The 17,424-nt window shown below is 26.8% G+C and overlaps 1 protein-coding gene across 2 annotated transcripts in view; it reads left to right on the top strand.

Annotated features, from left to right (window-relative positions):
* Positions 1-17,424, top strand: part of LOC132944220 (protein PALS1) — a 62,871-nt gene that overhangs the window by 1,893 nt on the left and 43,554 nt on the right. Inside the window, exons 2-4 of one of the 2 annotated variants that reach the window (XM_061013454.1) lie at positions 6,443-6,691; positions 7,330-7,439; positions 7,536-7,587. In XM_061013454.1, coding sequence (XP_060869437.1) covers positions 6,628-6,691; positions 7,330-7,439; positions 7,536-7,587 — 226 coding nt within the window. In that variant the 5' untranslated portion in view covers positions 6,443-6,627. Of the gene's footprint in view, positions 1-6,442; positions 6,692-7,329; positions 7,440-7,535; positions 7,588-8,464; positions 8,637-17,424 lie in introns of those variants that run through there. The other variant, XM_061013455.1, reaches the window with a different exon arrangement.

Below are 17,424 nucleotides of genomic sequence, written 5' to 3'. Positions count from 1 at the left end.
ATATCTAAGTTTGCCTACTAAGTTTTTAATATGTATCAAACCATTATCTAGAGAATCGTATAAAAATTGAGAAACATTATATAATGAATTTTCAGTGCTTAAGCCTGAATACATATTTGTAAAATTCGTTTTTTTTAAAAAAAAATTAAATTTGGTCACAAAATACTAAAAACACAATTATTTTGAGTGATGGATTGTTTTCACGAGTACCTAATATTGTTAGGTATCCGTATTGTTAAATTATAGATACTGTAAATTATTTAACAGATAATTTTTTGAAAAATGTTGGTCCACTACTCCGCTCATCTGTACTTACAATACTTATAATTCATAAACTATTTGTCCGAAATTATATTATGGATCGAAATACTCCATGCAATATTCTTCTTCGGAATATCAAATTAAAATTGTATGTTATCACTCAAAAGGGTAAAAACATTTTTTTAAAAATGATAACGATGAAAAAGAATAGTTTAAAATATTGTCTTGTGATGACTTAAAATTACGTATAACTGTGTAAGAAATATTTTCAAAAACGTTAGTGTTTTCCGAAATAATGCGTGTCTTACGTTAAATGGATCACCACGTCCAACCCAGAAAATAGTAGGTACCTACCTATTAGCTAATACATCCTCGTTATATTTAATAATACAGGCAAAGTAATAGATAATATTAGAGTGAGCTTAAACTGTTTAATGATCTATATATATAGGACGACGCACAGACTTGTATTAACCTAACCGGTTTGTTACCCTTAACTTTCTGGGGGTAGTTCGTTGTTGGAATGGTATATCGTGTATAAGCTTTTGTTCTTAAACCTCGTGGCTCGTACAGTTTCTATTTTTGAATAATTTATACGAATTTTTATTTGCATAAACACGAAAGAAACTAAGCTTCTTATTAAGGTAGGTCATACACTCATACTATAAAGCTATATAAAATATCAGTAAGCTATACAATTGTGGAATAGTCAATTATGAAATATGAATACATATAGTTGTTAAAACGTAAACTATATAGTTTAAAACATTAAAATATAGTTTTACCAAATTACCACAATATCATATTATATGAAATCATTGAAATCGATAATATGTATTCATAATTAACGTGACATAGGTTATATCCACGAATTATCCACGTACCTAATTAAAGTTGTTAAAACACCCATTTCATTAATAAAATTAAAAAAAAAAATAAATTAACAATTAAAAAATTGGAACTTATTGCTTATGATGGACTATTATGTACTTTAATATTAACATTAATTTATTTTATGATTGTTAATATAAAATGTAAGGATTTTCAAAGGCATATACCCGTATGCATAGTCAATTGATGTGTCACATAAGACATAGTAATAACTGTATAGGTAGGTACCTGGTACCTACTTCTATTCTTAAAGAGTTCCTAACTTACATTGTTAAAGGGAAATTATTGTGATGGGTACTCATTTGGAATGAGCTTCAAGATGATATTTAGCACCTTTTGGCGGGACTACTTTCCACATGCCTTCTAATTGTGATGGTTGTAATCATTGTATACATTAAACAAATTACTCCTTTCAGGACCATCAATCAAAATGTAATCCATGTTCTCTATATAATACTCGTATTGTTCTTAATATTTAAATATTTAATAATATTTTTGAAAGTTTTTATGTGTCAATGTTTATCTATTTTTCAACTAAAGCCGTGTTTATGTAACTTTAAATAGTTATTTATTGCTTATATTAATTAGCTATTATCATTAAAAATATTATTTCAGATAATTTTATTTTATAACTAGCTTTTCCCGCCACTTTGTAGCCCGTAAAAAATTACAACTCTTAAAAAAAATGTGATTGTTCAACTTTATTTGGGCGTAACTCGCTGTAGTAAGTGCAACTCAGTCACTCTGGTAGGGAATCCGACTATGTCGGATCGCAAACAATGTGCGACAGCATATCAAGTAGGCAATCCACCTGCGATGGATTACGGATACCGCCGATGAGTGGCTATAAGTGCAAGTCAGTTACCTAGGGTAGGCAATGTGCGAAAATTCGGTTTAATGCATACTTGTTAAATAGCAACCATTTATTATTATTAAAACCAATAACAACCATTTATAAACAAAAATTTCCATCGTAAATCTCAAAATTCCTGTTTTAGTACATCCCCGTGTTGGACCTACCGGGTCCAATTGTGAATTTAATCATCCAGGGAATTCACTCAAACACACACAAATAATTTCATCAATATCGGTACAGCCGTTTATTAATGCGTAAAGGACAAACAGTCTGCAGACCAACATTTATTTTTATAATAATAGATTGGTTTTAGTTGTGAGAAGACAAATTTTTTAAATTTATTTTACTTAAATGAATGTAGGTTTTAGTTTTTAATATTATAAATTATACCGCGGTGTATAGTTTAATATTCTTATATACTAATGCTAAACTATTCTTTAGAAACACTTTCAAAATGTCAACAATTAATAAAAATTAAAAACCCTGCACATAAAACTATAAAAGTTCCAAATGAGAAATATTTTAAAGTGGTTTGAGAGTCTCTTGAAATTTGAATAAATCGCATAAAATGCTGATGATTCAACAATTTTCAGAAATATTGAAAATTGTAATTCAAAATTAATTTATATTAATAATTTTAAGTGTAAGATAGATAAAAACTGATTAAAAATATATAGGTACCTGTAGTAAGTAATGATCGTAATTTAGATTTAACTATTAATAACTAATCAATTGATAAAGAAATATAAATATTTTAGAAGATTAGTTTCATAATTACAAATACCTATTTTTAAGTTTAAACCATCAATATAATATATGCTATTAATTTATTATAAGTACGTTTATAATTATTATCGTACACGAAAAAATAAAAATATTAACTATTAAATTACCTAAATATTATTTTAAATGTAAATCATTTTAATGAATTATTCAATAATACTGTCTACGTGAATGAAAATAATTTCCCAATTATATAACTTCTTTATAATATTTTCAAAAGATATAACATAAAAAGGTGGGTAAATGGATGTCGCTCTGCTGTACAGTAGGTTACAAGTGGGTCACTGCAATAAATGGTGTTAAATTTGAATTCAATGATATAGTATCATTGTATAAGAAAAACGATTCTGAGCGAAAACGGTCAGTCAGCCTATGATATTACCAAGTATATTTGATGATATTATTGTGAATAAAGTAATTTATATATAACCTATTTACATGGAGACTTGTTTTAAATTTATAATCCTTAGCTATAAAAGTTGAACATCTTATAAAATTTTAACTACAACATAATTATTAAATTTTAAATTTGATACATTTTGTCAAAATTTGAACTTTAAATGCTTATAAAAAAAAATTGTGATTATATATTTTTAATATTTTTCAACTGCTATTGTAAGAATATATCAGGAGCCTTATATTAAATTTTCACGCTTTTTTAACCAACAAATAAAATTTTATTGATATTTATAGAAAAAAAAACTAAAAAAATTGAAAACTGACAATGTCCGTAAACAGCTCAAAAAGAATCAAATTATTTTCAAAATTTTATGGTGTATAGAAAATGCTAATATAAACATTCAGTGAAATTTTCAAGTATCTACTTTCTTTTTTTTTTTAATTACAATAAAATAAGAAAATTATTACATGAGAAATCGAGTGAATATCAAATATTGTAAAAATATAAATTTCAGACGCTCATAAAAATTTAATTTAAGTTTCTTGTAGACATTTTTTTTTTTGATAAAGGTATACAAACTTATGAGTAATCTTATATCACATTTTCAAATCTTGGATTTAAAAAGAAAAATTTTTATGAATTCTCAACTCAAAATAATTTGCTAATTTTCGTGATTTTTTAGTATTTTGTAAAAGTTCGAACTTTAAATCCTTATAAAAAAAAAATTGTGCCCATGTATTTTTAATATTTTTAAACTGCTATTGTAAAAATATATCAGGAGCCTGGCATTAAATTTTCACGCTTTTTTACCAGACAAATAAAATGTTATTGATGTTTATAGGAAAAAATCAAAAAAAATTAAAAACTGACAATGTCCATAAGCAGCTCAAAAAAAGTCCAAATATTTTAAAAAATTTATGGTATAAAGCAAATTAAAATATAAACATTCAGTAAAACTTTCATGTATCTACAGTTATTTGTTTTTGAATAACAATAAAATAACAAAATCGCTACACGAGAAATCGACTGAATATCCAATATTGTGAAAATATGAACTTCAAACGCTCGTAAAAATTTAATTTGACTTTCTTGTAGGCATTTTTTTTTTTGATAAAGGTAGATAATTTTATAAAGAATCTTGTATTACATTTTAAAATCTTAGATTTAAAAAGAAAATTTTTTATGAATTCTTTACTCAAAATAATTTGGTTATTTTTCCATATTTTGTCTATTTTTGAACTTTAAATGCTTATAAAAAAAAACTGTGACCAAGGATTTTTAATATTTTTCAAATTTCATTGTAACAATATAGTAGGAGCCTTGTATTCAATTTTCAAACTTTTTTATCCATCAAATAAAGTTTTATTGACATCCTTAGAAAAAAAGACTAATACAATTGGAAACTGAAAATGTTCCTATTTAGTTCAAAACAAATCAAAATATTTTGAAAATTTTATCGTATATAGAAAATGCTAATATACATGACCAGTGAAAATTTCATGTGTGATTTTGCAAAAAACCGATTTTGCGTAAAAATTCCCGTTTTTCCTTAATTTTTATGTGGTTTTTCCCGGCGCTTTTGAAAACTATTGGACATTTTAACCTCCCCAATGCACCAACGATATTCACTTTCCCACGAACAAGATACTGAAGTTGAAAATCCAATCATTATTTCGACTACTTATCGTGTACACAGACACAAAAATAAAATAAAAAACAAAAAAAAAACACACACATCATTGTAAAATCAATACATTCATCGTTTCACTCAGAATCTAAAAGTATGCATATGCCATATCGTATTATATACAGGGTGATTCACTGCAATCAATTCCATTTTTCAATTAAGAATAAACTTTTTCAGATTTTCGGAATTTTTAAATATACCTACTCAAAGATCATATTATCTAATTCTTGAGATATTTTTTACAAGGAGTATCCCTTTCACGAAACAAACTTTTTACATCTTACTCTCAATTATTCAGTGAATAATTATTTTGAAAATGTTGATGTACTTAATTCAAAATTCAAACGAGTAGTTATTCAGTTATGAAAATGTTTATAGGTACTAAAGGTTATGTCATTAAGACGGTTTTACAAAAATATAAAGTACATAGATATATGATTGAATCTATTATTTATTATACTTGTAACACTTTTACAAATTATATAAATGTCGATAGATTAATATCAATTAATAACAATTTCAACCATATCCCCCATACCCCATATCCATATATATATCATATATCTTTCAAATCCATTATCACGGATCTATTATCCTTACTCCTTAGCACGATTAAAGATATACTGGTTGTACATCGACTACTGATAAGGTGAAATACGAAATGATTACTAATAATTAACCAGTGGCGCTTTAAGCGACAGTATTACAATTAACCGATTACAGATATATAGGTGTAAAATTAGTTCTAAATGTCGACATATATGGTTGAGTGTTGACATCAAGCGCCATTAGTTAATTATTAACAGCTGATTTTTATAGTCACTTTGTAAATCAATCTGAAAGCCGTGTAACATGTGCAACATGCATATCTTTAATGCTCCTTAGTACACAAAGTTATATAACACTCAAAAATGACTCGTTTAAATTTTTATTTTGATACGTCAAAATGTTCAAAAAAACTATCCTCTTGATAATTTACAGTAAAAAAGGGAGGTTCTCATTTAAAAATAGAATTTTGTATCTTAATTCTCCACAGGATACAAAAAACTCAACGATATGAAAATATGGTATTTGTGTACCTACTTATATTTAAAAATACCAAAAATCAGTATTTGAACAAATCCATTATAAAATAAAAATATGGGGGTGAGTATACTTGGTGAATTACCATGTATGTATAGTTTCACGCCCACTATTAGTTAATAATTTTTGTCTGGTACATTTTTAAAGATTTTAACGCATAATTACTTTAGTAATGAATTAAATTCATATTTATAACAATACAGAAAGTGCAATTGTCTTGGGGACATGATGCATCAAATATTTAAATTGTATTTGTATCAACGTGTGAGAGAGTAGTTGCCAAATTAGAGAATCGATTGTACACTTACATCATTTGGGCATTTAGTATTTACCTATATGGCAATAAGACAACAATGGGAGTTTAAGACTTTAAGTTATATTATACATTATTTGTTTAAGGATTTGTTTTTAATCTGTGTACTTGAATTAATTAAATAATTATACCTTAAATGGAAATAAACAATTAATATTTTTGTTTCAGGAATAATTTAGTAGGCTATGCCCCAAATAGCTTCAAGCTACGACCAATATGGCTGAGAATTCTGATTCAGATTGCGAGAGCGACAGCGACAACGAAGAGGAGGAAGAACTCCAATTTATTATAACTTTTTTACTATCAGGGTTGTGTTTGACACATATTGACCTGATATTATTATAATTTACACCATGGATCTCAGTGGATACGTACTAATACTCAAAGAAACTGAAGATAATAAAGCCAAGCTTTTAGGTAAGTAAGCCGCATGCCTGCTTAATTTTACAAACATTTATTTCACGTTAAAAGAAATTGTGTCCACAATTTTCTGTGATTCAATAATTAATAATAAAAACAAAAATATATGATGCGATGAACTTATATTTATTTTAACCTTTTAGACAACTTTCGTTCGCTTTGCAACCTCAGAATTGTAACGTAGAATTATTGTTGTAACATAATTTACTGTTTTAAAGTATTGATAATATTCCTTATTTATTACATTCAAAAAAACAATTTTGAGTGTTAGGTGCAGAGTGCAGCTGTTACTATGTCAGAGTGGATTGTCTTTTTTCTAATTGGGATTGCTCATATTTTGTTTTGCATATCAAAATATAAGTTAGAATAATCTATAATAACTATATATTATAATGTTAATAAATCATACTATTCTATATAGTTTTTAAAGTTAAAATAATATACATAATATACATAATAAATCGTACTTATTGCTCAGCTTAGAATCTAAAATACAAGTACCTATCTACTCAATATAAATTCAAAAAATATTTTACTTTGGTCAAAAATTAAAATAACATTTTTTTATTAATCAATATTATATAATAGCTAGGTAATATTTATTTATATTAATTAAAAATAATTCGTTGATTAAGGCTCAAAAGTCGACCGTGCGGATTTCGAAACCGGTGATGAAATATTCGCAATTAATGGACAGCAAATTGCAGAAATGACTCGCGACGATTTATTATCTTATCTCTACCAGGTGAGTTATTAAACAAATTAAAAACATCATAGGTATTACACAAAAAAAATTAAATAATTATTACAATTTTACTGAAATATAAAAACGTTGTTACAGTGTATTGTTACAAGAACCATATGCATGAATTTAAAACCTCGAGTAAAAAAAGGTAAGTACATTTATTTAATATATATTCACCATATATATGCATTATATTTATATCCTAAGTATTTGGACACTTTCGTTTGTTTGCTGAAGTATTTAATTGCCCGTACGCATTTCACAGAATGGGTAACAGTTAGACTGACAGACAGCATAATGTATTATGTTTTACCGTTTCCTTGTGCAGGTTACGCTAGTCTATATAAAAAAACTGAAAACGAGATGCCCATCCTATATGAAGTTTGATATTATGTTTATGACGTATACTCAGTGTCTTCATTATTTTTGTTGGGGTGTGCACTGAACTACTGCAGTATAATATATGGTGTATTATTATTTATTTATCAACACGTTTGTATAATTTTCTGAGCAATGGGAAATGTAATAATTTAAAAGTGTAAAGTAGGCATGTAGTTTATTCCACTGTCAGCTATTTTAAAATAGAGAATTCTCGTAAGACACCCGTTTTATAATTCAAATTATAGGCTTTATCAAAGAATTCTTTAGATACCTTCCGACTTTTCCAATAATCAACTATCATGAGACATCGTCATGAACTCTTTTACATTTTTCCCGCTCACGACTGTACCAAAAAAATATTAATATTCGTTGAAGATAAATTGAGATTCTAAAATGTCCCGTTCTTCTTCAATACAATGTACTTTCACTCTTGTATTGTAAATTCTCTAATTTCCGTAAAAGTCTCTAAGAGTAAGTGTAAAAAATGAAATAACTCTCTCGCCTCTATACTCATCATCATGATGGTGTTTTTATGGGAATTTCTACATCGTCTGTGGTCGACGACTGTCGTTTCTAGTCGGTTAGCGACCTCGAGTGATCACAACAGGTACGTCAGGTAACACCAATAACAGGTCTGTGTTGTTAGTCTACCTAGTTACACCCAGTGTTTTTTACTCGTGCCGCTAACGTTTCGGAGTGCGCGTTTTTTTGTCGGAGTTTCGTATTATTCAGTGATTGTGTACAATTTTTATAAAAAATTGTTCGGCTGTGTGGATGGGATTTTATACTTAATCTTTTCTAATATAAATGTATAAAGTAAGTACTACAAATATATGAATTCATAATTTATATTATTTTGAATGTAATGTTAAACGTAAGAGCACTTCACTTAGGTGACCCATAGTAACTAAAAACTCCCAAGTTTCGTTATCACAAGTATTAATTAAATATGTACGTATAAATAAAAAGGCTGCACTTGAGAACTAATTTGGCTTATAGGGACAGCATAAAAAAGGTCTAACCTGCTTTAATAAAACACCACTAGATTTTTTTTTATCGTATAAGGCTAATCATGAAAATATCTTTTTTTATAAAAAGTATAGACAAACATATTTTAAATTATTCTATGAATAATAAAAACATAACTTTAAGTTGAATAGAAATTTACTAAACCTTTATTACAATATAGACAAATAGACAATTTTCTTATAAATATATTGTTTGGTAAATTATAATTTTTTTTTCATAGAAGGTTTGTGTATCAAATATTAAAGTAATTATTATAAAATTATAAAAATTAATAAAAAAAATAATAAAAAAAATATGATTGAAAACAATTTTAGGGGATAATATATTTTTGTACTTAAAAAATGCTGTTTCTGATATAATTCTCATAGTATAATTATATGAATTGAGTTTTTAACTAATAAATTAGATTTACATACCTAATAATATAAGTCCCTCACCTATTCACAGTTTCATACTGTTTCATAGATCCAATCACAATCAAACTATTGACTTAAATTTTATTTTTTGGATAAAATTATTATTTGTGTAGAAAGTCTTACTATAATATATTTAAGCAATATTACATTTATTTCTTAAGAGTAATAATTATTTTCTCCGTTTATTTTACACACATAATAATATTGTTATAACCTATCTCCGTGTTTCCCTAATTGTGATTACATTGTTGAAATTAAGGTATGATAACATTTATAAAGATTAACATTCTAATATGTGTTTTTTTTTGGAAGATTTTTTAATTATTTTATTTTTAAGAAAGTTATTAATAATTATAAATAATACAAAATAAAAAATTAATAAATAGGTACTAATTACTTTTTTGGAAATCAAAACATTAAAACAAGCTTCTAACAAAACACAGATAATATTATTTTCCATGATTATTATAACAGAAAATGATACTTCAATAAAATTTAAATAATTTAATCACAAGAAACAATGAGTGAAATATGAACAGAGAGAGCGGTGTCTACTATAATACGTGTGTAGACAGAGTTCACATTTTTACTGATGTGCCCTCTTAATTAGTAAAGTGGAGCCTTGAAATATAATATTATCTATATAACATTAATTATTATCAAGTTTTAAAAATATTGTTAAGATAATTCAAATTTGACTTGTCTGTTGGTTTAAATTAAAGATGTACAAAGAGTACAATGGTACCTACCAAACTTGTACTTCTACCTATTCACTATATTGATATGGACATTGTGTAAAACCTTGAGTTCCATTATGTTACTATCGGGTTTTATATTCTATCTAAGTTTAGTGCTCAAAAAATTCTACTTATATACACCGGGTTAATTTATTTAGATTTACATTGGTAAGGTATATATAGTACCTATACTAAGGTGAAATAATGTTGCCTTGGCCTCGATGACGTCAATACTTTGAAAAGATTCATATGATAGTTATATATTGTACCAAAACTAAAGTTTGATTAAACTCAAAATTAAATTGTTCTACATATATAGAAAAACATCGATTTATACAAACTAATATTATAAATCTAAAGTGTGACTTAAATATTACTTAAAACAAAAAATTCTTAATGTAGTTGTAAGTTATACGAATAGTGCAGCATAACTTAATAATAATTTGTATAATATCTTTTCTAATTATTCAGAACAGGGATTTTGTGTCAATCAATCAATAATATTATTATGACGTAGGTATGTTAGAAATAAAGTTCATTTAAATTGGTAGGTAGTTTTGATGACAATATGTCTTTCGATAAAATATAGTTTAGAGACAAATGATTTATTTCCAAATAACATATTATGTTTTTACATGTGATAATTAACTATATTATACAGTTCGTTATTTAAGTTCAATAATCTTCGGCATACATATACAACATTTAATGATCAGTAAACCACTGACCGCAATAATAGGATAGGAAATTCACCGACACGTGACTGAGAATCTTATGTGTATTTAGACGTCGTCCATATCCAGTTTTTAATAATGCTATTTGGAGGGAGTGGATTTCGGATGTTTTGATTATACCTGGTTGCCAAGGAAATGCCATCGATTCTCCCCACACTTATATATTATGAGTGTTCATACGGATATCCGGCTTCCGGTCAATGTACAACCATATACTGTACGGTGCACACAATATTTTAATGATATTGTCAAACAGATGATATTTTGCAAAAGTAGGACGCTTAAATTGACGTACATATTAGCTTTTCTATGTTACTTCAAGTTGAAATATTAGAAACATTTATTACCTACACTATTATACACATTTTAAGATGTTAATAGTTCATAAAAAATATTACATTTAATAATGTGTTTCCTATAGTAATATATATAAACTATAAAGCCATGTTTAATATTATGCTTTTTTCATATGTAATTTTTAGAATTGACTATTAATAATTGCTAAATAAAAACTAGAATTAAGTTAAAAATAAAATCAGACTAAAATCAAAATTGTAAGAAGGTATGTAGGTAATTTAATATCAATATATATAATATATTTTTATCATTTTTATGAATCTAAATATTTAATTATCATCACCATATTATAATATTTACTATTCATAGAAACGCTGTATATTTTTATTTCTAAAACAACAACTAATTCACCCTCTTTTTGCTTTAAAATGTAATGTTATTTTACACATATGAAGGTTTATACTTTATAGCTCGGATAAAGTGATAGGTATAAACCATGAATGACGTTTTAACAAACTATACTATAATCGCTTTGTATATGTGTACAGCCGTATAGGTATACATTGTATAGTTATTTTATGATACAATAAACGTATATAGTACACATTCGACGGTGGAAACGTTAAAGTTGTTCCGGTCTCAGAGCAATCGTTGGTGTTAAAGCGTTCTACAGTAGTTTAGTAGTAGTTTTTTCATATTTTAAAATGGTATATGTAATATGTACCTATATATGTGTATGGTACGTACTGGCAGATAAATGTATAAAATGAGATGCAATGAGAAAGAGAGAGATGGAGAGAGAAATGAATACGTGAAACCGGTCATTCGAGTTTGCCTTTGGTGCTGTTGTTAACCTCGAATCTCAAACGAACAGTCAACAGTGGTGAATAAAACGAGTTTGCCCCGGGAAAAAATTACTAGATGGATGTCCGTACATAAGATTATTTGTATACATATATTACATATACATATAAATATAGTTTCACTTGCTACTTAATAGATTTGGGAGTCCTGATATTATAGAAATAACAATTAAAAGCATATAGATGAATATAAAAATAGCCAATGTAAACAGATTAACAATGAGTAAATACTAAAGACATCGAACCCTAAAGACTAAAGCTCCGACTAACTACCGGATTACATATTATCAAATATTTGTTTATTGAGAAAGAATTCCCACGAACAGTATTATTATCGTTTATTTCATAATTTAAATTTTAGTAATCTAATGAATTTTAGTTTACATCAAAATAATTTGATAACTCAAAAGTCTATGTTCTGTTTTTTGTATCATTCGTTGGATACACCAGCTATTTAAAGGGTTAAAAATAGGCAATTTAATACGAATAAAATAAATAAATAAAATACGAAATTTTGAGTGAAATTAGAACTTTTAATCTTAAATCTATTTATATTTTAAATACTAATTATTCAAAGTATCTTACAAGTGATCCCATGACAATATTGTGGTTGGTTGTTACCTAATTACAATAAAAAAAATAGATCATTTAGAAAAATGGCAGGGGACAGTACCAAGTAGGCTAGTATAAAGCTTAAGTTAAGAAATCAAATTTTCACCATAACAATATGAGAATTTTGTCTGTACGAAAATGGATTTATTTTTCGATATTGCACATAATAAGCCCTCTTATTTAAGTTGCGAAAATTTAGTTTCTTAACTATGAGACAATAGTCCAAGTGGATCTTTCCCGCGTGAAACTGTTTTTACAAATTAAATTATGTAGATACGAAATAATGGTTTAATTATATATTTGAATTTATAATATTTATTGTATGATACAATCTATTAATTAATTTAAAATTATGTAAATAACATAATAATGTTGCAAATAACCACTTTTTATTTTCTGGAATACCATTAAATTAAAATATTTATTTTAAAATTCAAATTAATTTCAACCAAGTTATTAAATCAACAAATTCTTATTTTATTTTTGAAAACATAATGTATAATAATTTCAAATATTATATTTGTACACATTTATAGTTAGTGAAAATAAATAAGCTATATATTATAATTTTGTCTTGTGGTTAACTTAAGTATACAATTATTATTATAGTTCTTTAGCTTATAAACAAAATTAACTTTTAATATTTATAGAAAAATAAAATATTGTTATAATTTTAAAAGATTAAACAATTAACCATATAAACTTCAAACTTTTAAGTTATGGTCGAAATTTAATTCAGGTCAAAAAAATATTTGTTTTGTTTAGTACTGGAGTACCAAAGACTCAAGTTTGTTATTAACTACTTATGGACTATTTTGGATATTTTCTTCTCATAGTAATAATAATTAAAAATTTTATGAATTTTAATTTACAAATTACAATTAATTCTACCATCATAAATTGTCAAATAATATTTAAATTTTGAATTCAATATAATATTGTTATAGTTTTGTATGAAATTCAATTGTATAAAAGCTAAAGTATTTCCACCAGACTCAAAACGCGTGTAAGATATTTGTACTATGTACTAATATTTTTTAAATTTCTGTTATTAATGATTACAAAAAATGAGTAGTACCATTTTCTTGCACACATTTTTTGTATATTTTATAGTGTGAATATATTCTTGAAAGAGATTGAAACCAACATTTCCATATTTTATCGATTTGTTTTTAGTTTTCATGTATATCTGCAATCTACATGTTTTGCTCTAATTAAGTTTCTAAACTTGGCGTGTTCAAGAATATTTTTGAAGGATGGAAAATAACATTATTTTTCATGTTTAACTTGCACGCGAATTTTTTTTTGTAAGTAGGTAGGACCTAGTTAGGTAATGTCAAATTTGTTTATTTTTTATCAATATTATTAATTTTAATGGCTAAACATGTTTGAACATTTAAGTAAAAACTATAAAGATTGGCAATTCGCTTGGCGTCCTATGACCTTTCAATACGATTTATAGTTTTTGAATACATTTATAGTGGGCGCCATTATCCATTGCGCTGTCATCAATTCATATTCATGATATATTGATACGATATCAGCAATAATAGTAATAACTATATAGGTATGTATTGATTAATGATAGATATCGTTTCCTTAGTAAATGTGAAACGCGTTTAGTTTGTTCGTTGATGAATAGTTGAATATAATAATAGTATGTTACACATTGAATTATAGCAGTCTGTTAGGTATACATTTTATTAGAAAATTAAATTATCTTCATGTAAATATTCAGAAAACGAATGATGAAAAATTAAATTATTATGTATAAAAACATGTGTTATATAAATAATTCGAAGGCGAGTAACCATACACCCGTAGTCGTACCTAATGTAATCTTAATCGCATCATGTGAGAGATAAATTTATTTAAAAATTGTGCGAGTTTGCATGTTGTCAACCGATTTCGTTCATCTCGAAAAAAACGCTAGACTGCCGCAAAATCTCCATAGTAACTGCACATAGGCATAGGACAAAATTCGATGGCCTCGACCGAAGCCAATCGTTCGGCTCAATTATCCGTTAGAGTATTATTTTTTCTTGTACTTTTATCTTTTGAGAAAGAATTCGATTATTTTATTGTTACTATTGCAGATAGGTATTTGAGTTGAAAACTGTTGGTCCAGAACTAAAAGTGTTTTTATTGTACAAATTAGTTCTTAATATTATAATATTATAATATTAATTTAAATATAATAAGTATTAATTATATCGTCATTTATTTATTTATATATTTTTAAATAAAAATTATTATTCAAATATTCACTCGAGTATTCTGGTCCTAAAATCAAGTCATGCTCCATTAATTATTAGTTACTAAGGGCAATTTTTATAGGAGATCAATCATAGCACTAACATAATAATACGTATATTATGTATATAATATATATTATAAATACTTATTAGTTTTTACTTTATATATTATACGTATTGCAGTTTCGAAGTTTAAAAACAAAAATACTTCAAATGATTATTTGATGTAAACTCAAAAAATATAAATTTATAAAATAGCAGTTAACAGTTTATATTTATTCAAATCATAAACGATTGGATAACTTATTTATATTCAAATATTGTATACATTGCATAATATGTATAAAGACATAATATATTTTGTGATTTTATATATGTATATATATATAATATATATTATTATATAATATATATAACGAATAAGTGCTTTATACTAAAAGGAATTCGATAGTCGATAGACTTTGATGAAAACAAAACTTAATATTTCTTATTAGTTGGATTCATCGTTACTTAAATTAGGTTTCCGGATACCGGTGATTTAATTTTCTACTGTAAAAATCAAATTAAAAATGTTTAATATAATTATTTTTAAATAAGTTTAATTTTAATACCTATCTATTTCAAGATATTCTTTATACAAATAATTTAGCAATATTTTCTATTTATTTATACAGTTAAAGGCTTAGTTGTAACTTGTACTATTTAAATTATTCTTTTCATAAACAGCTATTGATCTGATATTGAGTATGATATACATAATAGTATAAATTCACCTTTCCTCGGAATCACGTTTTTAATTTTAATTTTTAAATTATTACGAATTTTGTCGTTAAGTAACGCGCAGTTACCAATGTATTACGCAGTTTTCCGAATTGTCATTATTACTATAAGTTTTTTTTTAGAGTATAAACTATAAACCAATCAAATAGTTATTACGCAAACGTTATTATAATATTTGTTGTGTAAAAAATTGTAATATACATGCCAAAAGTAATATTCTTTAAAATAAAGATTTTTTTTTATGAAATATTGCGTATAAGGGATATCTATAGGTATTATATTATATTGCAGAAATTATTGTTATGGTTGTACCTAATATTATAAAGTCATATATTATTATATTATGCGTGTAACGATGTATAGGTATTTTTACGATTAGGCATACCCTGCTGTGACTTAATATTTCCGGCTTTCCTATATATAGGTGTATAACATAGGTATACCTATGTACATAATATATTATGTGAAATATTATATACATATTATACTCGTGTCCCGTACACGTCTTTACAGTCGTTTTGACACAGTTTAATGTATTTTTAACACCATATTGCCAGTCGTATCTATATAGGATTTTTAAAAACATAATGTATTATTATATCATCGAGCAGATCTGTGTATACGAGAAAATGTAGAAAAAAACTTTTGGTTGTAGCCGGTAGGTACTTAAGTAACGAACGGCGCGGCGATGATGTCGTATTATATAGCTTTACTGGGGACATTGGCATCGGTGCTTTATAGGAGAACCGTCGTTGTGCAGAGTAAACCCTCGACGTATACACTATAAGACAGCCATTATTTTGGACGTTGGCCAGCAGCGGTTCACCTCCCTCCAACCCCCTCATCACCACCATTCACATTTTCTTCGGATAAACTTCCCTTTGAGACCTTGAAAATTCACGCGTCCTCTGTAGTAGGTACCTAGTCATTATATAACTATGTAGCTGATGATGCTGCGCGACGGAAATCCAAATCACGAAAGAACAATATACATGGTCGTGTGTGTGTGTGTGTGTGTATTATGAGTTAAGGAACAATATAATATATTATTATTATTGTCAGAGTCCTGCGCGGCGGCAGAGCTCACGTAATGCGATGTTGCCATATTATATTATTATGTATGCGCGCGACCGGTTGCCCTTGACATCGAGCAAAGCGCGTTTTTTCGGTCCATCGTGCCGCGTCTTCCTCCTCCGGTCGAGCCGCGTCTACGATACGCAGCCCGCGCTATCCGAATAAGACTATGTTATACCCGTACGAGCTGTTTATTACAAAACTATATAGGTACGGTTGTCACAAATAGCTGTGTTATTATATTTCCTCGTTGTATGCGTAGCCTGTACCAGCAGGCTATACTGCAGGAAGGTACCAGCTGGGTTGGACAAGATATACCGCGGACTACAAAGAGTATCTTGGTATATACAATACGATACGAGATAAGTACCTACCTACCTACTATTGTTTTAGTAGGCATCAAGATGTACGAGACACTTGATACTTTAAGAATCCATAAGAGATATAAGTTACTAGATCAAGATACTCTAAAAAAGTTGTTCAACATTTTTTTATACACACATATTATATATAGGTACATACAAAAAAGCGAAATCAAACGTTTTAGTAAATGTTTTCAAACAATAATTTATTCTGATTCAAGATAATAATATAGGTACATACAATTATAAATAACACATATAGGTACCTATATATATTTGTTCAAATTCACTTTGTAACATATTATTATGCAATTAAAAATCATACAAAGTTAAGTAGTAATATACGAGTATATATGGCTTACAATTATGTATATGTATATAATATATATTCTTATGGATTAGTGCAGTGGTTCTCAATCTTTTTTGTACAACGACCCAAATTTCC

Source organism: Metopolophium dirhodum, chromosome 5, assembly GCF_019925205.1.
Source record: "Metopolophium dirhodum isolate CAU chromosome 5, ASM1992520v1, whole genome shotgun sequence".
In the NCBI taxonomy this organism is placed as follows: Eukaryota; Metazoa; Arthropoda; class Insecta; order Hemiptera; family Aphididae; genus Metopolophium; species Metopolophium dirhodum.
The sequence above is the reverse complement of the archived record's forward strand: the minus strand, read 5'-3'. Positions and strand labels throughout refer to the sequence as shown.